The sequence below is a fragment of the Athene noctua genome, chromosome 1 (genome assembly GCF_965140245.1).
Source record: "Athene noctua chromosome 1, bAthNoc1.hap1.1, whole genome shotgun sequence".
Taxonomy (NCBI): Eukaryota; Metazoa; Chordata; class Aves; order Strigiformes; family Strigidae; genus Athene; species Athene noctua.
This window is the reverse complement of record NC_134037.1, coordinates 9,480,883-9,504,346: the sequence shown is the minus strand read 5'-3', so window position 1 is coordinate 9,504,346 and position 23,464 is coordinate 9,480,883. Positions and strand designations below refer to the sequence as shown.

The 23,464-nt window shown below is 40.1% G+C and overlaps 1 protein-coding gene across 3 annotated transcripts in view; it reads left to right on the top strand.

Annotated features, from left to right (window-relative positions):
* FKBP1B (FKBP prolyl isomerase 1B) overlaps positions 1 to 23,464 on the top strand; it is a 92,847-nt gene that overhangs the window by 43,817 nt on the left and 25,566 nt on the right. For all 3 annotated transcript variants that reach the window (XM_074895551.1, XM_074895552.1, XM_074895550.1), the window contains one exon: positions 2,252 to 2,299. Coding sequence is in view for 1 of the 3 variants with exons in the window: in XM_074895550.1 (XP_074751651.1) it covers positions 2,252 to 2,299 (48 nt within the window). In the remaining 2 variants the exon portion in view is untranslated. The remainder of the gene's footprint in view (positions 1 to 2,251; positions 2,300 to 23,464) is intronic.

The following is a 23,464-nucleotide window of genomic DNA, read 5'->3' as shown; positions in this document are numbered from 1 at the left end:
GGTTCCTCGCCCGGCTTCGCCGGGGGCCACCGGCCGTTTGTGTCCGCATCCCCCCCGGCGCGGCCGCCCGCCTCCTCCCGGTGAAACGGGTGGTGCTGGCCAGGGCTGCGGGGCAGCGCGGGTGGCGGTACCCGCTGCTTGGCGCAGACTCTCCTCTCCAGAGCCCATTTGTCTTGTTCCGCTCTTCCGTGGCCTTACGATCTCATTTCATAAGGTTTGGGTTTTTTTCTAAGAGGACGTCATTTCTAACATACAGCCGTATGTATCTCTCTAATAGGCCAGATTCATCCTTGGCTGATACACAACCGTAAATAATTTGTTCAAGTCGATCTCAGCTTAACTTTCTTGGCCCAGTATATTTTCTTTCTTTGTGTATGCTTTGAAATTGGCTTCTTCCTCCGTGCTGTTTAGCTCTGGGGATCGAATTCTTCTCTTGGTTGCACAGACGTAAAAGCAGAACACTTATGTGGGTATAAGTAACATTGTTGGGTAGCAGGTAGAAAGAAGGGTGGAACTTAACCATATAATGCTACTTTCTACCTATTAAATATATCAAGGCTGTCTTTGTAAGCAATATGCTATTCCAAATAGGGTTATATGGATTAGTTCTCTTGGTTGCAAGTCTTAATCAAAATCAGCTGACTTTTAAACACTGTCTTAAAACCACAGCTAGTCAGTGGTCTTGAGAATCTCTGCTTTTAATTCAGCTTTGATGTGAATTTATGTAGCTTCATTGACTTTGCTGGTGTTCTACTCGCACAACAGAATATGTGTCAGCAAGGTCTGACACTCCTTTTCTCAGATCTCTGTATAATAATGCATCATTTGACTAATACCTGTTTTGCCAAGGGTAGGATTCATCTCGCGTAACTTTTCTCAGGTTAGGTGGCTAGTCTAAAGCAGTTTTCTAGGTTTTTTTTCTGTAGTCCTCTCCAGAGAATAATTCATCTCGCCTTTCTCTGGATAGGCTGGGTTTTTCTCAAAGCACTGCTAATTCTCCGCTGTCAATAGGGGAAGCCCGGGAGACTGGCATGGGATAGTTGCCAGTGTTTTAGATGGCTGAAGTTAAATGAGATGAATCTCACTTCAGAGTTACAGTGATTCCCTGACTGGATACCTATTGTGCTGTGCTTTATGCAGCCCACAGCTAGAGGTACTGCAGCCAAATATGAGGTGGTGAACAAGGCTGTTCAGATGATGCTTGGAAGAACCATCTTCTCAATTTCATCTTGTAAATCTCAGTTCATTATATTAGCCTGCCCTCATGCCATTTACTGCTCATGGTGGTTTCGGCATATAAGCCCTATAGTTTATATGTTACTTAATGTTTTATACCCTGTGATTAACCCTCTAGTGCATAAGTTACCATGTTAATTCAGACTAAGCAGACCAGAAAGCCAACTAAGATACGAGCCTCCGTTTCTATCTGAATCTCCAGTTTCTAGCTTTCTGGCAAGGATGTTCCTTAGTAATTCGTCTCATTCATACTTTTAAGTTCTTCTGAGCCTGGGCCCTCCCCTGGCCAACATTACTTGAGAAACCAAGGTTAGCTTGTTTTAATATGCCATTGGCACCTAACTGAGCCTGGAAAATCTTCCCCTAATTTTTTGTGCCTTTGGCAGTATCTAGAACAGGCAAAATGAAAATGGTAATTTTGTCTTCCAGTTGAAAGAAAATAGTTTAAGCCTTCTTTTTCTTTCAGTATGAAAATTTTAGGAAGCTCTTACAAGAAAGCAGTGTATCACAGCTTTAGTGTTGCTGGATGCTACAATATTAAGCTGCCATTGTATGTAAAAATATTTTAAAACCTTTCCTGGCTAATTAAAGATGCACTTGTTAGAGCTGTCTTGAGTAAAAGGCATTAGAAATGTGAATACAAATGGAATATTTTCACAATGTCAAATGAAGACTTTATTTGAAAAAATTTAACAAAAACATTCTGAGAATTTCAGTGCTATAATCTGTGAAGTTTTGACTGTCGTTTTGCACTTACAGAATGTAAATGCCTATATAATGCCCACATATATAGGGAAAATTATGTAAGGAAGATATTATTTGGTCTAACTAAATAGGAGACAAGCTGGGACCTTCTACAATAAACCATACCCATTCCTGTCTTGCATATTAGTGATTTGATAAAACATAGTCAATACAAATCTCAGTCTGACATTTTCCTCTTAAAAGATAAACCTGCCTAGCCATACAGATTAATCAGAGAAAATAAAAGAATAACCTTTTATAATTTTAACAGGACGGACGTTTCCAAAGAAGGGTCAGACGTGTGTGGTGCACTACACAGGTAAGGCGTGTTCTAAATATTCTCTCAATGCCAACTGCCTTGTGTCCAAGAGTGATTTGCCATTTCAAGTGTGTTTGTTGTATTTATTGCTTTGTTCTGTCACTCATAATCCATTTGATTATATTCTGATGGACTTCCTGAATATTTCACTTCAAACTGAGCAGTTCAGGCTACAGTATCTAGTTGTGCATGCTAGTACATCTGCCAAGTGCAGCGTTCAGTGGTGAGAGGTTAACAGATGAAGCTGTGGACCCGATTCATTAAGCCATTGTACTAGCTAATGAAATCCAGCATGAAACAGAGAAAATGCGGGCCTCATATTTTTCCACCCTCTGATCTTGATACAGATAATTAATGATTGTATATATCTTAAAAGCATGGTCTGTGTATTGGCAGTAAAATTCATTTCAGATTGAAGAGATCAATGCAAGGTCTATTTAACATGTACTTTATAGACTTACATGAATCTTAAGTGGAGAGTTGGTTAATGGAGCTGTTTATGCTGCACCTTTGTGCAGAGGGAAAATGTCCTTTAAATCAGTTTGTAATGTTATGTTTTGTACATAGTTATGTAAATTGTCAAAAGATGCAAAGACCTCTGCAGTCCAAGTCCCCAGCTGGGAACGTCACATCAAGACCTGCCATTTTATGTGATCTTTTCCTTAAGAAGACAAAACATAGGTGATGTGAGGATTGACAGCGACGGATCTGGGCCTAGATCTGTGAATGTTTTCCTCTAGCGTTCAGTATTATAAGAAAATTCTCACTGGTAACTGTTGCTTTCTTTCAGTTTTTTACTTGGTTCTGTAGCTCACGGCTGCAGCAAGGTGGGAACATTTTTCAGTAAATATAACTAATGAAGTAAACCTATTTGTATTTTCAAGAAGCTTTTTGATATAGTTTCAGTAATACCACTCTTCAAAAGGTTATATGGTACACTGGCTTGGGATGTAGGATGTCTTGGTTTAAGCGCCTACATGTTAGTGTATTCAAAGTATTTTGATCTGATGAGGATTTCCAGTTTGAATCAGAAGTAGTTAAACACATGGGTCTCCCATGTCAGTCTCGGCTCTTACAGACGTTCCTCTGTAACTTAGATCTGAAAATAGATGTTTTGAAACTATTTTTGTGAAGATGCCGAAAGATACGTTTCTGTTCCGGTCCAAACTTCAAAAGTTTCTATGAAATAAAATTGTCACCTCCCACCCACAGTTAGTTCAAGATAAATTTATATGTCTGAACTGAAATAGGCAAAAAAAATTGAGACCCGTGGCTCCCACAAAGTACAATTTTGCTGGATAACTTCAAAGAGGGTGTGAACAGTAAATGTGGAAAGATAACAAGATACTGCATGCTCTTATTGATATTAGATGCCATCTTCGATGAGGCTATCATAAGCTGTCTTTGACATAAAAGACCGTATGAAAACTCATTAAATCAGTCTCCAGTGTAAACTGTGCTTTTTCCATATATCTTGCTATTGGTGCTGTGCAACCTCTCTAACTTCCAGGTTAGAACAGATATCAGAAAAAGCTCATTGCCTCAGTTCCAGTGCTGTTGCAATGTCTAAGCAGACTTTGCTGGTGATATTTTTAAAGGGAGCCCATAGTTTGTGGATTAAGTGTTTTCTTCCGGTGGTCTGTGGGAAAGATGACATATGAATGTCAAATTTTAAATTAAAACCATTTTATCTGAATACAGTATAACTTGTTTTTATACTGATGCAATTCCGGGTATGTCTGGGATTCATCTTGAAATGATCTGTCTTATATTTGTGGTCTTATTAGGCCTCACTATACTTAATGCTTATCCTCACCATGCTCCTGTGAGTCCTGCTTTAGGAAGTGGATAGCTAAGTTACAGAGATGTCCATCCACATAGATATCCAGAACATCTGTCTTGTCACCTAAAATGGGAGTTAGGAAAAATTAAGATAGGTAGGTTCAAGAAAGTGATCCAGAAATAAAAAAAAAAAAAAAAAAAAAAAAAGTTGCTTAATACTGAGAGCATGTAAAGCTTACAAATTGTCTCCATGTTCAGCCTGTGAACTGTGAACACTCAGGAGCTAGGCACAGATACCTGTAGGGAAGTGTTGTAATCTGGGAAGTGAGGGAACCATGCACTGACTGGGCTCAACCAAGATCTAGAGACCACTTGGATCCCCAGAAAAGCCTAACGTCACTGGAGTGCTCTGAGCACATCCAGCATCAAGCACGGCAGAGACTGTCACTTCCAGTCAAAAACACAGCCTGTGGGAGCCCACTTTATGTCTAATAACCAAACAGTTGTTCCAGACGTGGCAAACTTAGCCTTAGTTGCCTTTTCCAACAGAAGAGGGTCATAGCTCTACTTGCCACATCCTTAACTGCAACCATTTTTTTCTTGGGGAGGGAAGAAGCTGAAATTTCCTGCTCCTTCCAGTTTAGCTTGGGACATTCAGCAGTGAAGAATGCAGGAGCCACGGGCAAGAAAAGGAGCAGGCAAAAGGGTAATTGGTACAGGCACTCGTGCAAGAGTGTTGAAGGAGTTGTATTCCAGTCCCTGCCTTCAGGAATTAATTTTATATATATATTTTTTTTAATCCAATGATTTTACCAAACGGTGGTGCCTAGTCTTGACATCTTGGTAGGCCATTTAACTTCTTGTGGTGGCCCTTCTGCTGTCACACCAAAGCACACACTGTGTGGCAGTACAGCTCCTTAGCACAAACATGGTTGGTTCCATGATTCCCTGAAGGGCTAGTTTTTGCCCATGAGTAGAAAAAACATTGCATGTCCACTAATTATTCATGTCTCAAGAGTTTCCAGCAAGGAGGAGGAAAAGACTAGAAGGGGCTTGCTTCTGCCCAGATCAAGTTAGGATTTTTAAGGAGACTCAAACAAGAAGTGGGCTGTGGGCTCTGTTGCCTTCCCTCATAGATGTCCCATAGATGTGCATTTACCATGTGATGGGGTGATGATGGCTGCGAGCACGGACAGGAGGGGACTGCTGGCACCACAGGAGTAAAAGGCCTGTAGCTTGCTTCTGAAGTATCTTTGGGAGAAAGGTTTTTAGGAGCAAGCTGTCTGTATGAGTTGTCCTGGCAGTCCATGCAGAAGAAGTTCAGAGAGGACCAAAGGCTGGTACCCTAGGCGTTTGGCAGAACTTTATAGAGTCCTGTCTGCTCATCCCCCAGGATCTTATGATCCATGCTTTGCCAAGGCAGGGATTCAGCAGGGTAGTTTCTAGTCTGACGACCCTACATGTTGCAGAGAAGTGGGAAGTGAGAACTGGAATCTCCTCAAAATGAAGGAGAACTGTGATCAAGTTTTACACTTCTGCTGTCAGCACTCCAGCTATTAGGCTGTTATATGTGGCAGCTTTGCATCTTTCTCTCCTTGTTCAAATAGATGCATAATCGCAGGAGCAGACTTTGTGGCTTGATTCCCAAATGCGTTGTGATGCTTTAAGGGACAGACCTAAGTTCCAGTGGCAGCAGGAGTTAAGGTGCAACCTCACTGGGGAACAGTATAGAAAGAACCTCTTAGTTTAAGCAAATATTTTTCTTTTTTTTTTTCTTCCCTTAAGGAGTAGTTCTTGGCTGCTTTACTGTTAGAGCAGGATTTTTGGATTATCCTTTAGAAGTACCTAATTGCCCTTTCTATCTACATAAGACGCCTTAGTGCCTAACTTTGGTACTGTAAATCACCTGTTAATTTTTCAGCTTTGCACAGCCTGAGTTAAGTACACAAATAGATGCAGCAGATCACTGCAGAAGATTAGATAGGAGGACTGTGATAGAACATGAAACTGAGCCCTGACCTTAGTATATGATAGAAGAATGTGGTCAGATCCTCGTATGTTTTATTTTTGTTAAGAAATATAACAAATATAGTAATTTCTTATCATCCAACATCTGTGTTGTGTCTCAAAAGTTACCTGACACAATATTAAAGTAATGGGATTAATAGATAAGGTAGTGCTTTGGCACTGAAATGCATTTCCAGCAGCAATGGTTTATGTCATGTTTTTGTCAGAGATTTCATTGAGCAAGCTTCTGAAAGCCTTTGGCAATCTGCTTACTCCTTCTGTTTTCCATCTGCAAAATGATAGTTGTACTTCGTCTGCCTTGTGTAGATAGATTGCAAGCAATTTGAGATATGAACTGCCTCCTTCTTCAGGCCTAACGTAATGATGTCCTAATCTTGATTCGGTCTTCAGGTTACATTATGGTACTGATAGTAATACGAGTAAACAAATTAGTGTCATTAGTCCTGGAGTGTATCAACAGAATTGAGGTGTTTTCTGCAGTTTTGTTTCCCATTATTTAAATTTGTTGACTCTGGCAATGGGGAATTAGCAGTGCAAAATTTTCAAAGATTTATGAAGGTGATACGAAATGTGACTTTCAATTAGAAATGCCCCAGAACAAAACCTTTGCTGAGGTTGTGAATGTTCTGTCTAGACACTGTGGGGTAAAACCTGCACTCTGGGGAAGCTGAATCCTATTCCTGGCCCTCCTGCTGGATGATGGTTTGCTCTCAAACAAGCTTTGTGTATACTGGTCCCAAATCTGCTCTTAATAGTGAGAGGGCAGCTTTTTTTCCAGGTTATTCGGTGCTGAATTATTGTGTTGTCCCATGTAGCTTGTAGCAGTGCTGAATCCTTAACCTCTTCATCTTTCTCCCTGGCCACTTGTAAATCTGTGATAGTAATACAATTACCCTTTTTAAGGAACTGATGATGTTCAGTATTTGTAGTGTGCTGGAATAGATTTGTTTGAGTGAAACTATAAAGGCACATTAAATCATTAATTACTTAGTAAATTGGACTTCCACAAAAGATTTTTCCATAGACTTTTTAGGCTAGGGCAATGGCCACAAAAATGCACCGAATAGAATAGAATAGAATAGAATAGAATAGAATAGAATAGAATAGAATAGAATATTATTTCAGTTGAAAGAAACCTACAACAGTCATCCAGTCCAACTGCCTGACCAATTCAGGGCTGACCAAAAGTTAAAGCATGTGATTAAGGGCATTGTCCAAATGTCTCTTAAACACTGACAGGCTTGGGCCATCAAGCACCTCTCCAAGAAGCCTGTTCCAGTGTTTGACCATCCTCTCAGTAAAGAAAGGCTTCCTAATTACCAGTCTAAACCGCCCCGGTGCAGTTTTGAACCCTTACTACGAGTCCTGTCACTGGATAACAGGGAGAAGAGATCAGCACCTCGCTCTCCACTTCAGTATTTCAATACCAAGAAGTTGATTGGTTTTTTTAAATGCTTAAAGTGCAATTCCCTATTGAAATAAATGAATACTACTCCATTTATTTCAGCTGAGCTGTAAAAGTTCATTCAGTTTAGGAAGCAGACCTTTATTTAAAGCAGAACAAATGATTAATTGTTCTTTTCCTGGTGATCTGAGGACCAACTCCTGTCACCTTCTTTCCCTGAGTATTGCCAACATTACTGTATATTGTTTCTTTAGCTTTGGCAGTGGTGTAGTGTTGAGAGTTATGGCTGTGTCCGTGAAGTTGAAAGTATTTTTTTTTTTTTACCTTTTTTATAACAAAAGCATACTGCATAGATGCAGATGAACAGTAATTTATAGAATATGCTTGATTTATCACTATTGAAAAAAAATCCATTTAACACAATACAAATATAATGCAATTCTCTTGAAATAACTCTTGCCAAAAAGAGAACAGTCTGCCTATTTTTCTTGGATCAAAATCAACTCAGTCTTAAGTGTATGTAGTAATAGCCAGAGATTTGTCTATACCAACATACTTTCAAGAAGACTAACGTAAATTCAGAATAACTTTGCAGAGTGTCATGTATTTGTCTGTGAGCCTCAGTATCTGCATGACTGGATGTACATTAGCTTCATGTGAGAGCACTTTATGCCAGGAGAGTACAGGAATATTTTATTTCTCTGGTCGCGCTTTCAGAAACATCTGTACCACTTCGGCGGGAGCTGTGCATGTGTATCTGAGAGGAAAATTGAACTGAGTAAGGAATTAAATCAAAATTCTTTGTCTCCAGGAAGCTGTCTAGCTGGGTTTGGAAGAGGATAGTGAACACTACAATTAGAGTTATCATTAATAAGAATTGTGTTGTAACAGACATAATAATTGAGCCTTGAATTATAGCCAAATAAATCTTGCTTACCTAGAAAGAACTTAAATTGTTTTATCAAGCGTGTTCCCAAGATATGTTATACCAGGAGAGTGTGATGTCTGCCCATCTTTTGGGGCCTGCCAATTTTCTTCATTTTTTTTCATTTTTTCTTCAAATTGTCCTGGTTTGAAAGGATGAAAGCCTTTTTCTTCTATGGAGATCTTGGTGGCAGCTAAGCACTTACAAGTATCCTTTTTCTTTGCTGAATCATAACTGCAAAAAGTAGCTCTAGTCCTTGCTGAAGAACGTGGTCTTTTGCTGCCCCTCAGAAACGATTTCCAAGTCTTAAAACTCTCTGTATAAAAGGAGTAAAATTCTAATCTTTGTTTATTTAATGTATATTGGTTACCTCTGGAAGTATTTTAGCGGTGACTTCAGGCTGATAGTGATCAGAGTCCAGAAGCAAAAGTTCAAGAAGAGATTTCTCCTACGCATTTTGCTGCCAGCTTAATGACTGATTTCAAGTATATTACTTGCTCTTTCATTTTTAAAATTTGACGGAAAAAGGGGGCTGTGCCTTTCAAAATTGTCATGAAATTAATGTTTGCAAGTACTGTGAGACTTGCTGTAAGAAGAGGCTATTGATGTGAAAAAAATGATTTGATGAATAAAAAAGGTTTAGAGGTTAGTATGGAAAAAATCTATCAGCTTCAGATGCTGAATTAGTGAGTTTAAATTGAACATACCAGATTGTTCCCTGATGGAAAAGGATCAGTGTAATAAACATAGCCTTGAGTTTCCCAGTTGCTTCTCCTTTGCACTGAACATTGCATTGCTGTGTACTGTGCCCATCATTTTCACTGAAATTACTTGTGGCATTAGATGCTATTTAATGTGGGTAAGTGAAACAGAAAAGGAGCTTGACATTATCCAACTCAACCTCAGCTGAGAAGCAATGGTTTGACTAAGAATTGGAAGTCTCTCCCCTTGAAGGTGGTCTCCATGGCATTGAGGTGTTATTTGGACAGCTGCTAATACGCTTTGTGCAAAGAAAGGGAAGACTTAGGACTATCTGTAAACACTTGTCTTATGTTCATTTAGGAAAAAGACAGGATGAGTTTGTTTCTTGCAGAGTAAAGATGGTTATAAAGAGATTTCTTCAAGATAACATACACAGGCACTTTTTCCCCTGACAGAGACTTCTCTGTCAGTATGAAACATGTTGAATGATTTGGTGACTGTCAGGTTTGATTTTGGAGCATCTGCTAACCTCTACAGGATTTCATTCCACGGAGGGATTGTAGCATCGTGCTCCCTTCCTGTTGTGCATAGAAATGAAACTGCTTACAAGTAATTAAACCTCACAAAAGCCTTAAAGAACTGGATTTCAAGGTATTAAAAAAAAAAAAAGTTCACAAAGTAGATTATGTAGAGTACCAGAGAACTAATAGCCTCTGTTCATCAAGTTTTTAAAAGCTCAGAACTGATCCAAAATAGTTCCGTCTTTTAAAAAATTAGACTGCTGTTTTCAAACACTTTGCATTTGTTTTCAATGATCCCACTGTGCCACTCTACCTACTTACCCCTCATACATATATTTAAGGAATAGGACCTGAAAGGGTTGCATCGATTTTTTTGATCGCTAGAATTCCAGGTCCTCACAAGAATGACATGGTTTTCTAATAGTTTATGCCCCCCCCCCCCCCCCCAATTCAAAGAATTGCTGAAACAACTCTGCAGTGAATAGTATTTGTTAGTTTAAAATGTTCAAATGGTTACTACATCAGCTAAATGAGAAACTCTCAGCTGGCACCAGTGATAGGCTTGTCTCCCTTTATTGACAAAATAGAACTGACATCACCGTATTTACCTAATTAAGAAGTCTAAATTGAGAGCTTAGTTACCTTAGACTCCCTAAATAGTTAGCTTTTGGATACACCTCTCTCTTCATTAGATAAAGACCTTAATACGGTTCCTAAGGTAACTCAGCTAAGCAGGGTTTGTGGAAGGGGTGGTATTTTCTGAACTAGACAATGTGCGGTGTCATCTCTCTGCAGTGGATGCTTGGCAGCCACGTTTCAGGTGCATCCCCCGAGCAGTCGCTGTGCGGCCAGAGATCTCTGCAGGCTTGTGATCTTCAGAGCTCACTGGGTTGGTCCTAGTGCTGCCGTGATGTGTGTGGGAGATTCCTGGGGAGGACCATTGCCAGGGAGCTCATACAGTGCCCGTCTTTTGGCGCTGGTAAGCAATTGAATGGGCAGCCTTGGAGGAGACACACAGCGCTGTGGGAAGCAGCGAGTCGGCGTTGGCATGAGTTCTGCTGAGTCTTGCTGAACCAGCGCCAGGGGGCTGCTAGGGGGCTTTATATTGAAAGCAACATCTCTCAATTGAGATATATTATGTAGCTTTAGTTACTCAAGGGCATTGTAAATCTTACTTAATTTTTTTTCACAAGAGTGCTGGCTGAAGAAGTTTGTACTCCCTTGCACATCACTCATTGTGAGGGATCTTAAATGTAGACATGGTGTCATCAGGCAGAGCCGGTGGATCTTTATAGCTGAGGCAGCAGCAGATCCATGCAGTCAGGCAGTGTAGTCCCTTATCTCCCGTCCAACATCCTGGGTCTTCTAAAACTCTGTTACAGCAGTGGTTTTGAGGCATATTTGATTTGTAGCTCTCCATCTGTCTCTGCTTATGCTATCCCAAGTCTGGTTTCCCCTTCCAGATCTTTTCCTTTTAATCCTGCATAGTTATTGGTTCTCAGTTGTCTCTTGCTGCTCTAATTCACTTCCCTTTGCACATTTAATGATGCAACTACCTTGATTTATCAAGATCATCTTCTTTTATTCTGTTCTCCGTGAGAAACTGAAGACTTCTGGTTTGGTAAGGGTGGTTTCCTCCTGAACAGAGGAAAGGATCTAACACTTAATTAGTTCATTTTCCAATCTATGACTGCTACAAACCCCCTGATGCATTGGTTCTGTCCAGTTTTAAATGACCAAAGTGATAATGCTGTTTTGCTACTTCCAAACCCACTGAAGTTCCTGCTGTTGTAACAGTAAAAGTAGCAGTTTTCTGTTGAAATTCTTTACCCTACATTAGGAAAAAAACCCAAAACATAAACCCACCAAAACCAAACTACAAAACTAACAAGTGGTTGTGTGGAAATTACACTATACTACTATATAGGTATTGTAGTTATGGGAATTTATATTTTCATTCTTTGTGGATAAATTTCTATTTATGTTATAAGCAGGGATTTCCAGGAAGAGAGGAGGGCCTTGTACTTTGGGAGGTGAAATCTAGCCATTTATAGGGTGCATAAAAGAAAACAGAAGATGAGTCACACAGTGGACAAGTTCCTCAGGCATCACCTTGAAGTGCTGCTGTTTCCAGACTGGAATGTACAATTTTCAGCCTGAAAAAATGAAGTAAATTTTTGTTGTGAAAACTGTAATTTTGGTGGAAAAGCCTTTCTACGAATTTTGTTTTGAAGGTTGAGGAACTGAGACTGAAATTTATAGACTAGCTGCCAACTCTGTATTGTAGAATTACAGAATGGTTTGGGTTGGAAGGGACCCTAAAGATCATCTAGTTCCAACCCCCTGCCATGGGCAGGGACACCTTCCACTAGCCCAGGTTGCTCAAAGCCCCGTCCAACCTGGCCTTGAACCCTTCCAGGGAGGTGGCAGCCACAGCTTCTCTGGGCAGCCTGTGCCAGTGTCTCACCACCCTCATCATAAGGAATTTATTCCTTATATCTAATCTAAACCTACTGTCTTTCAGTTAAAAAACTGTTGCCCCTTGTACCGTCACTGTAGGCCTTGGTAAAAAGTTTCTCTCCATCTTTCTTATAAGCCCTCTTTAAATATTGAAACTCTGCAATAACATCTCCCTGAGCCTTCTCCAGGCTTGAACAACCACAACTCTCTCAGCCTTTCCTCACAAGAGAGGTGTTCCAGTCCTCTGACCATTTTCATGGCCCTCCTCTGGACCCGCTCTAACAGGTCCAGGTCTTTCCTGTACTGGGGACCCCAGAACTGGATGCAGTACTCCATCCAGATGAAGATCTCATGAGAGCAGAATAGAGAGGGAAAATCACCTTCCTTGACCTGCTGGCCACACTTCTTTTGATGCAGCCCAGAGTACCATTGGTTTTCTGGACTGTGAGTGCACAATGTCGGCTCATGTCCAAATTTTCCATCCACCAGTATCCCCAGATCCTTCTCCGTAGGGCTGCTCTCAATCCATTCATTCCTGTCTATTGGTATTGGGGATTGTCCTGACCCATGTGCAGGACCTTGCACTTGGCCTTGCTCAGCTTCACATGGGGTTCACATGGGCTCACTCCTCAAGCCTGTCAAGGTCCCTCCAGATGGCATCCCTTCCCTCAAGCGAATCAGCTGCACCACTTGGCTTGATGTCATCGGTGAACTTGCAGAGGGTGCACTCAATCCCACTGTCAATGTCATTAATAAAGATATTTAAGAGTACCAGTCCCAATATGGACCCTTGAGGGACACCACTTGTTACTCATCTCCGTTTGGACATTGAGCCGTTGAATACCTGTCTTTTGATGTGGCCATCTGGATTCAGCCAATTCCTTATCCATCAAATCCATACCTCTCCAATTTAGTGACAAGAATGTTGTCTGGGACTGTGTTAAAGGCCTTACAGAAGTCAAGACAGATTACATGAGTTGCTCTTCCTTTATCCACCACTGCAGTCATTCCATCATAGAAGGCCATCAGGTTAGTCATATTGGTCTGCGCTGAAGTATTGTACGTTAAGCAAAATTTATGGCAGCATTTAAGGTTGTGAATCTGAGAATCTCAGGCTTATCTTCAGTTGTAATCTGAATTAAGTCTTACATGGTTTCTGCCCATTTTCATTTTAAGGCAAAATTTTTTTTTCTTACTAGGAAGTTATTCTGTCTGACCCTGCTGTAACCCTTTCTTGCTTGAAACTTACACTACATAGTGGCCACCTTACTACACGTGTGCAGCCACATTGGGAGCATCCAGCTGTAGTTTGCAGTACCTCTGTATGTGACCACACACATTTAAACTACCTTTTCCTGTCTGGATCTCAAAGGACCTTTTATATCTGAATGCTAGAGAATTCCAGAGCCTGTAAATATAAGAAGAGGTGTTGAAAAGGCATTAGAAGAGGATGGAAATGCCTCATTAAAAAATGGTCCTTACCTGTGCCATTAAGACTTGTTCTATGTGAAACCATTTATATAGCTCATCACCTTTTCAACATTTATTCCAATTCCTGGCTGGGAGCATAGGAGTTTTAAATGCTTATGAGTCAAATGCAGATTCAGGATTGATACAATCATGAAGAACTGCTGTCATTAATCCCCTCTGGACAGTTCAAAAAGTTGAGTCTGATCAAAGTGCTACACCCTTCATTCATAAATCCCTTTGGAAAGGGAAGAGCAGTGTTTACTCACCTTGGAAAGACAGGGAAATTCAGAGGGGAAGTTTTGTCCAGGCAACACAGTAAGCCTCTGATAAAGCTGGGGGTAGAAATTTATGTGCTTTTAAAGTCCTTACCTATTATATTTACCTATCTATTTATTTATTACATCACCAGCCTATGTATTTTATATATATATATATATATATATATATATATATATATATAGGCTGTATCAACTCTTTAGAAGCGCTATTTCTTTTTTCCAGACCTCAGAAGTGTTTAACTTCTGAGAACAAACTATTCAAATTAAGATGAATGGTGGAAAATCACGTAGTACTTTAGTTTTTATTAGGTTTTCTGTCTTTCTCTAACCAGTCCTGATTTGATTGGTTATATAAGCATTATAAACAGATTAAGGGCTCAATCCTTCTCTGCTGTAAAGAATAATAGGGGATTTGATTGTAATGATTCACTATTTCAATAAAGTAACTAAAGCTTGCAATACATTGATTGACTAAAACTGCAGAGCCATTTCTGTAATGCCTTCCTAAGGCTTGTTATCATACCACATTCAAAGATCCTCTTCAGATGCAAAAGTTTCTAAAGCATTTGTAAGAACAATATCAAACAAAGTAGACTGGGCCTCAGAGAGCTTGTAGCCATAAACACAGGAGTCAGGAGATGGAGAGCTGAGAAATTATTTGCCTTGCAGAAAAGAAGAGCAATGAAATCTTGGGCTGGGATTTTTCCCTGCATAAGCGTGGGAAGAAACATTGACTGACTGCAAAATTCCTCCATACTGTAATGGAGTTATACAACCTGTAATCTTTCTATTATTCAGTCTGTCACCATAGGACTGTCCCATTTGTAGATTACAAAGCATTTAAATGATGACAGCTGTATTAGGCAGTACAGGACATGGTTAGCCATTGTGTTAATGGAAGACTGTGAGATAAGAATAGCTCCTAGTCTTCAGTACTTGCCACATCTACTTTAGATTTCGGACACCTCTGCGTTTTGTGGACAAGTAGCTGTGTTGAAAAAGTGGGGTGTGCTGGGGCAATAGTTATCTTAGTGCTTATTTTTCCCTTGAGAAAGTGATGTACAATACAGGCCAAGGGGGTGTCAGCTGACAAAAGCCAGACAAATGTGAAGTGTTCCGTGGATTTGATGTCAAGGAGCCTGCCATCCAAGAGAAACCAGACATTGTCATGAATGAATGAAAGAATATCCCCATGTGCCCTTCCACTGCACCCTCCTGTTACTCTCTTACTATGTGTAAGACCACCCTTCTAGTTTTTCTTCGATACTTCAACAAGTTGCAACAGACTCTTAGAAAAAAATTTTAGTCTGTTTGTTTAGTCATATGCAAGTTTTACTACAGTTTTCAGTGTTACTAGTCATGCAGCTTCTAAGCACGTTCTAGTATTACATTAAATGACAGGACTTGTTTTCTGATTGCATCCTCAGAGGATGAAGCAGTGAAGAGTTTTAACACATTCCCAAAGAACACGTGAGTGCAGCCCACATTTGAAAATGTTTCTTGTTCTGCAGCATAACTTGCTCGTCATAGGCACCAAAGGTGAATAGGTAGGGCTGAAACAGGGGATGCAGAAACCTGCCCAGCTATTTCCTCCTGCCTTTGCACCACTCCATCCTGTGCATAGAAATGTTGCAGTGGCTGCACTATGAAATGGGCTGAAAATCTGACATGAATGAAAAACAAGTTGGGGAAGGAGGGAGGAAGTGGTTGTGAAGGACAGCAGGACAACAGGGTGATGGAAAGAGCAACAGCAACGCTTGTAATTCAACATTGCTGCAGGTCCAGAGTTTTGCAGTGATGTGGGGAACCAAGGCGTTAAGGTGGTTGTAGAGAAGAGAGAAGGTGACTTACCTGTGGGAGTGAGGGGGAATATTTATTTCCGTTTCCTTCTCACACTTTTGACCTGTCAGACTTCTCAGTAGTGTCCAGTTTGGGGACCTTCCCATAGCACACTCGCAGTCTCTCTATTGCAATAATGTACTGGAACGAATTTATCTTTTTAGCAGGCTTCATATATGAAATTCTGCTGTGGTGAGGACTATCTAGTGGTACTATTATTTGTTTATACAATTAATCTCAGAATAAATTTGGTTTTGACTTTTTTTTCCCTCAAAAAAAGAAGACAAAAAATTTCCTACTTGAGTCTCTGCACTAAAGCACATTTTTGGTGTACAGTTGTTTAGTGGGTGGGTAGACAATGATTTCAGGGCTGAGATTATGGTTCACAATGAGAGCATTTTACCTTGAATAGGCAGACAAGATATACACAGGGAAAGAATTATTGTTATTAATATGTTTATTAGTAGAGTGTACATGACTTTGTTTAAAGGAAGCATTCTTGCCCTTCTACTGAGTGATTGCAAATTTCATGCCTTTATAATTAGCTTCTTATCAGAAAATAAATCAATGTCACTAGCCAAGGTAACATCTGAACATGACTTGCATAAATCTGTCACTGAGCAGGATTCGTCGGAACTGCATTTGTTCCTGATCAAGGAGCAGTAACAACTTGCATGTGGTAAGTCCTACCAGTGTGAAGTATTTAAAGACCCCCCCCACCTTACTGTGAAATACTGGCAGTGCTGCACAAGATGATCCACCTACTTTTTTCCCCCCACAAAATATTCATGGCTCTTAGATTTAAAAGTCAAGAAATTCTGTTTTGCTGAACCTTTCTTTACTGCTCCTCGTGAAGCAGTGTTTTCTAATTTTGAAATGCTTCTTTTGACTGAGCTGAGTGAGGATGGACTCAATGACTGCCCCTGCATATGAGGAAGATATTTAGGACTTTTTTATAGTGGGAAGTGACAACTCATGCAGAGTCTTCTATCTGCTGTTTGCCAAAGAGCTGGGGAGACAACTTAGAAAAAAATTAAATCAGGATGCCAAATACTTTTAAACTGTGGTGTGTATCCTATACAACAGAATATTGTATTAGCCTAAATATGGGATCAGCATTTGTATATTTAAGGTGGGTTAGTGTGGATTCCTACAATTTGTTTTCCTGCTCTTGGTTTTACTTGAGTAAGTCATCTCTAATACAGGTGTATGTAGTGTACTCTTGAAGTATAAAGATCTTAGATCATAATGTTAAAATCTCAGGTCAAAGTGAGTGGGGTTTTTTTAGTATTCAAAACATTTTAAGATAAATTCTCATTCTTGTTCTTACTCAGTATTGCAGTTCAGAAATTTATTATATTGTATTGTACCTTGTTCAGCAAGTCTTTCTTATTTGTGGTTTTGATCAGTTATAGTGGCAAAATTCTGATTTTGGGATAGGATAGAGTAGAATAGGATAGAACAGACAAGAAGTAAAATAGACTGTTTCGGTTGGATGGGACCTACAAGGATCATCCAGTCCAACCACCTGACCACCTCAAGGCTGACCAAAACTTAAAGCATGTTGTTAAGAGCATTGTCCAAATGCCTTTTAAACACTGACAGGCAATTTCGGGGTTATAGATAGCAAATGTTGTCAAGGTGGCTCTCTAGCAGTAGGTATACAGATGACTGGACAATATTTCTATATGATCATAAGGTTTGCCATCATGATCTGCAAGGAATTCATGATACTTTGAATAATAAACTAAAAAAGGTACAAAATAAACATGCCAGTGGATGTAAAATTGGCTTTTTGAGTAGAGGACTTTCCAGTAGGCCTTAAAATGGACTGGTGTTAGCTCCACTGTGACATTTTTATCAGTAGAGAAAGATATCAAGGTGATAAGAATTAACAAATATATCCTAAATAAAGGGTCTCATCCCATAGGTCATTGATACAGAGTAATAGGGATCACTGTGTAAAATGGTTAGAAGTCAATAATACACTTCAGTTTCTGTAAAACCCTTTATGAAGTCGTAGGTGGAATAACAAAGAATGAAGCCTGTGCTTACGGATAGGAGGGCTTTGTCATGCGAAGCAGTGACTCTGAAAAAGATCTGGGGAGTGGTGGTTGATTATCAACTGAACACAAGCTCCAGAGCTGTTCTTTAGCCCAAAAGCTGACTGCAATCCATGAATGTATAAATAAGAGCACTGAGGAAAAGGGAGTTGGTCAAGAGGCCTCACACTACTATGGCTGTTTCAAAACCAGTGTGCTCAATTTTGTAGCTCACGATGCTGGAGGTGGTAGAAGTACTGCGGAACCTTCCTGAACATGAAATACTTGATTTGTTCGGCAGAGGTTAAGGGATGCTTTGGCACTTACCTGTGGAACAAAAAAATTGACAATTGAATTGGTCTATTAGTTCACCAAGATACATTAAGATACCATAGCTGGAAAGTGAAATTTTACAAATTCACCTTAAAATAAGGAATACATTTGAACTGGAAATACTGATTTATAAATGAACACCAATCAATAATTGCAGTCAGTTCATCGCCCCGAGAAATCTTTAAATCAGCTCTTAATTCAAACAGGAATTATTTAGTGCAAATCCTACAGCTTGCATTGAAGTAGGCAGTCAGATGAAGAGATTGCAAGGATCACTTCTGGCATATAAGTGCGTTAATTAATAGTTTTGTCATGTAGTTTGGAAGCTCTGGTTGCGTGCTTGTTCAGTGGTCTTTTCCTCTTGTAGCCTAGTCCTGGAGGCTTCAGATCTTTCCTAGATTCATAGTTTTTAAGGCTGGGATGGCAATTAGTCTGACTTCCCACATACCAGTGTTTGAGCTTGAACTCATTTGCTTCCCTAGGTTTAATGACATCAATTATTTTTCTTTTGCATTTCATTTTTTGTGTGTCCATATCTTTGAGATGTGTTCGTGTATATATATGGATGAAAACTAAAAATGGGGTAGATCAAAATGTTATCTGCTTTTTCAACTTTTTGGGGTTTATGATGGTCAGATAAATGCTCTGCCACAGGTGGAGTACACTGACATCAGAGGACAGTCAGCATTTTGTAGGAGATGCTCCATATTGTGAAAAATGAGCTGGTACAGGGCTCTGAAACCATTTATATCCACTTGCATTCTGATTACCAGCTTGCATTGGGCATCCTTAGAATTGGTCACTTCTCCAAAAAGTAATCAGACCATATTAAAAGGTGATTAACAAAATGATTAATCAGTTATGGAACATAATATCACATTTCACTCAAAATAATTTTCCATGCTTAGCCAGAGGCCTTAATTATTTTTTTACGCTGCTTTGGTTGATATGATTTTTATTAGATAGTGCTTGCTGTATATGAAAAACAAAATAGTCGCATCAAAACAGATGAGTATTTGACTTCAAGATACACCTTTGATGTGGGGATTACTGGGCAGAAACCTTTGATCAGTGCTGTGAATCTGACCAGACAGCTGTAAGAGCTCTTTCTATAAAAACAGGTGAGTACTAGAAATCCCTAGCAGAAGACAGCAGTATCTACAAGAAGGGAGGCTTTTCATCATGATCTGCAATGCACAGAAATATTTGCAGCTCAGAAAGATTGACAAGCCAGTGTGCTGTTCAGGGTAACAAAAGCTGTTTGCATAAATCCCCTTGTAGTCATCATGTCTCATTTAACTGACATACCACTAGTCTGCTTTTCTCGAAAAACTTTGAGTATTCTGGAAAACTCTGCCTTATCAATTTAGTACGGGCAAAGCAAGTCTCTGCAGCAGGTATTTTCAGGAGCTAAGTACTGGCCATCTGAAGCCCTGTCCCACCTTCAGCTCTGCCCTGTTTTGCAGCAGAACTGCTTGACTCTCTGCTGCGTGGTCGCACTCGCAGGGCGTGCGGTTGTGTGGTTCTGTACGTTGCACGCACATCAGAACTGTATCGCGTTACAAGAAAACCCTACGTTGCCAAACGGCGTTCACAGTTTGTGCTTTAAGCATACCTCAAGGACATCTGTGTATGGTAAAAATAAAAATAGCCATGCTGGAAAGCACATGGAAAAATTCTCTAGAGAGTGACTGTAAAATAAAATAATCCCGTCTAAAAATATGATGTGTACCTAGCGCAGAAATTCACCTTGATTTTAAAGTCCCGCTGACACTGGAAGTGGTTTGGGGACAAATCCTGGGGCCACCAGAGGACCTGTGACATGACTACACTAAGGTGCAGGCAGAGACGGATGGAGCTACAACATGACTGGGGGCTGCGTGGACACACTGGAAGCCTGGGATTGCCCACACGTCCTCGGGCAATGCAGGTGGGGCAGTTGGTGCATGACAGTCCTGAGCACCTTGGTATCATGGATATTACATAAAATAATAGATGCAGGGATAGACTGGCAGCTGATGTTTTGGTAAAATACAGCTTTATCCCATAGATGGTTTGAATATAAGACTTTTCACTTGATTTTGTAATAGTTTTGTTCTGTTAAGTAGAAAATGATACCTACTTTGTGTATTTTCTAGAGGGAATTGCCTAGTGATCAAACTAAATATATAACAAAACCTTTGTGAAAGACATTAAAATTCTCTTCTCTGTGAATATCACACAGCAGTAACTCTCAAATGCAAATCCACCTGTAGCCCTGATTTTGCCATGCACCAATCATGGTATGTATTTTATTCTTGAAGTATATATTCATCATTATTTTCAATACAATGCAACTAGTCGTTACGTGTGTTACAGTAACCCCTGGAGGTCCCACTGGAGGGTTTCATCATGCTACACACAACTGACATAATGATGTTAATTTTATTGAGTGTATTTGGTTCCCTGTACCCCAGTGTTCATGATTCATCATTTCTTTTGTCAGTGAATAGTGAGATAATGAGATAGCAGGTTGACAAGGGCAGAAATAAATTTAGGTTTAAAACGATGGATGTGCCTTGTGAGCAAGTTCAGCCAAGTAGGACCTCAGTCTGTTCCATGGGAATTGCCAGGTCAAAACTGACTCAGAATTAGTATTTATGAATACTCTATCAAAATGTAAGCATGAATAATGATAAATGATTTATTAATACACATATTAACTGGTATTTTCCACTACCCAATATTTCTTAAAATATCTACACACTGAAGTTGAGGAGAACAATACTTTAAATATCATCAGATCAGAATTATGGCTGCCTGCTGTGATGCAGTGTATGTTTTTCATACCAGATAATAAAAATATATGTTTTGTACTATGTGGACATGATAAAATTTGCAATGTTCTTGCATGTCCACTTCCTCGCTTTTAAGAGTTGGGGCTTTTTAAGTGATAAATGTCGTGCATGTTTTTCACACAGCATTGCGGCTTAGCAAGTTGAACTTTTTAAATGAGATGTTTAGGTTTGGAGTGATGGTAATTACTGTAACTTTGTGACTGGGGAGAAATTAAGAAGGTATTTAGAGCTGAAAAGGTTTTAAAATAATTTAGTTGAAATCAAAGGAGTTAGATGCCCAGATGCATTTGAAATGCCCACAGTATGACTATTGCACCTTTAGATGCCTAATTATCTTCAACTATCTGCCCTTTATGCTGTGTTTACTTGCAAAACCTGTGCCATTTGTAGCTAGTGTGTTTTCTGGTAGGAATATGTAGATACATTTGATGGGAGCACTGCAGAGGTATTGAGAGAAAGTTGTATCTTCAACCAACATTTCTCTATCCTGATAGGCATGACATTTTTAATCTGATTAATTTATACTGCATTTTGTATACTTTTGCAGTTAAAAGAAGATTGTCTGCTGCTCTGTAAAAGGCACTAAGTGTTTCTCGGCTTTTACTGGGCTTTTGATGTTATGAGTCATAGAGACAGGGGAGTATAAAACATTTCTGGCCACATTAAATGAAGATTGGTCCCATTTGGCTTGCAATTTTAAGTACTTATTAGTTTATTTAATAAAGATTTTGACTGCCTTTTATTATGTATTTGTGTGTGATTCACAGGCTTAGGAGACATGGCACGTTCAGCCTCTAGCTTGAGAGGATCTGCTGTGTCGGAGACAAGCACGTTCTGGTTCTTGAACACCACCCCAGGCCGTGTCTACATTACAGCTGACAAGGGCCGGGAGCAGGACAGTTGTGTGAGCCACCACTTCTGATCACAGCCTTGCCCTGCAGGCACTCTGCAGACTGCCCGGTCGGGTGTGCTAAGGTGCCTGGCAGAATATTAAACTGCCAGACAGGCTTAGACATAGAGTCCCTTGGGCTGTGCCTGGGGTTGCACTTGTAGTTTCGCTGTCTGAATATAGAGTAAGTCTGATCCAGAGGGCAGCCTTTGGATGACCCCAGCATGCAATGTGGAAATACCCATAGTCTCAGAGCATAGCCAGCTCTCTAAGCTGGAAAGTTAGGTCGAAGATACGTGGCTACGAAGGAGGGAGAGAAAGAGAGAGCAATTTCAGCTGAGGAAACATCCATGACCTCGACATGCCCCAGCCATGATTTTGTAGCTCTCCACTGGTGATAATCCGTGTTGGCTCAGACCCCAGCTGGGATCAGACAGGTCAGCTCCTGCTTAGACATTTCTGACTGGGGAACAGAAACAGCTCAAACCAGAAGAATAATGAAAAGTTTTAGGATTAGTCTGAGAACAGTTACATTTGTCTTGGCAGTAGCAAAGCTACACACACATGCAGCATTTGGGAGCTGCTTCCTCAAGGCAGCACGTAAGATGCTCACGGAGCAGCATCCAGGCTGCATGTCAGAGCATTCGCTTGACTTGCAAATCTAAGCGTGGCTCTGGAGCCAACCACAGGGCTGGCTACTTGGCCTCACTGGGCAGCTTATTGCTTCTTTTATTTACTCTTACTTCAGGCAGACTGAGAGCCTGATGACAAGAATGTCCAGTGCATGATTTTGCTGCTGCAGATGGTCAGGACATGCCCATCTAATTTCTTGCATGTAAGGGCAGAGGGAGGGAAAGCAAGGTATTTAATGAGCACTGTGGAGTAGTCACAAGGAACACCGTCCTGGTACTCTGCAGTGTAATGTGAGGGGCACACAAGGTAAACAGTGTTTTATCTATGAGAACACAGGGTTGTGTTTGTTTTATGGGTCTTCTTAGGGCTACATAGGAAGAAAGTTTCTCTACCTCTTGCAGACTGCATGTTGCTGCAGTTTGTGAGATTTGTAGGGTTACATTACTGATTTTATTTTCTTAGGAGAAAAGGTAAATAGAAAATTATTCACCCTGGCATGCATTGGACATCAGGACTCCTGTATGAAAGCTCAAGGTTACTGAGAAACAGAAGATATTTCATTATTTAACCTCCCACTGAAAAGACATGTTTAATTTACGTAACTGCTTTTTCAGAAAATTTCTGTATTTTTCCATGCATCTCTGACTGTTTCCAGTTATTCTAGTAAACATGGGTGTGTAGAAAGAAGGGGAATAATTGCTTTTTAAGTGGTTGAAAATAATGCAAATAAACCCCTGTAATCAGATGCTACAGGATGTAGCTGTTCATTTCAAGGTCCTTTTTGCTAAAGATCTATCCTGCAGTGATCAACCAGTGACAGTTCTTGGACTTCAGACATAAATATTCAGGAAGGCAAAGCTGTGGAGATCTTCAGATCAAATTTATCCACAGCAATTTTAAGGGTGGAGCGACAAGTTCAGCTCTGGAAAAATAAGGAATGAGCTATCCAGTTATCACAACTAAACAACCATTTTCATGATCCTTTGGTTGCTTTCAATGCAGGTGCTTTTGGACAAAGTTC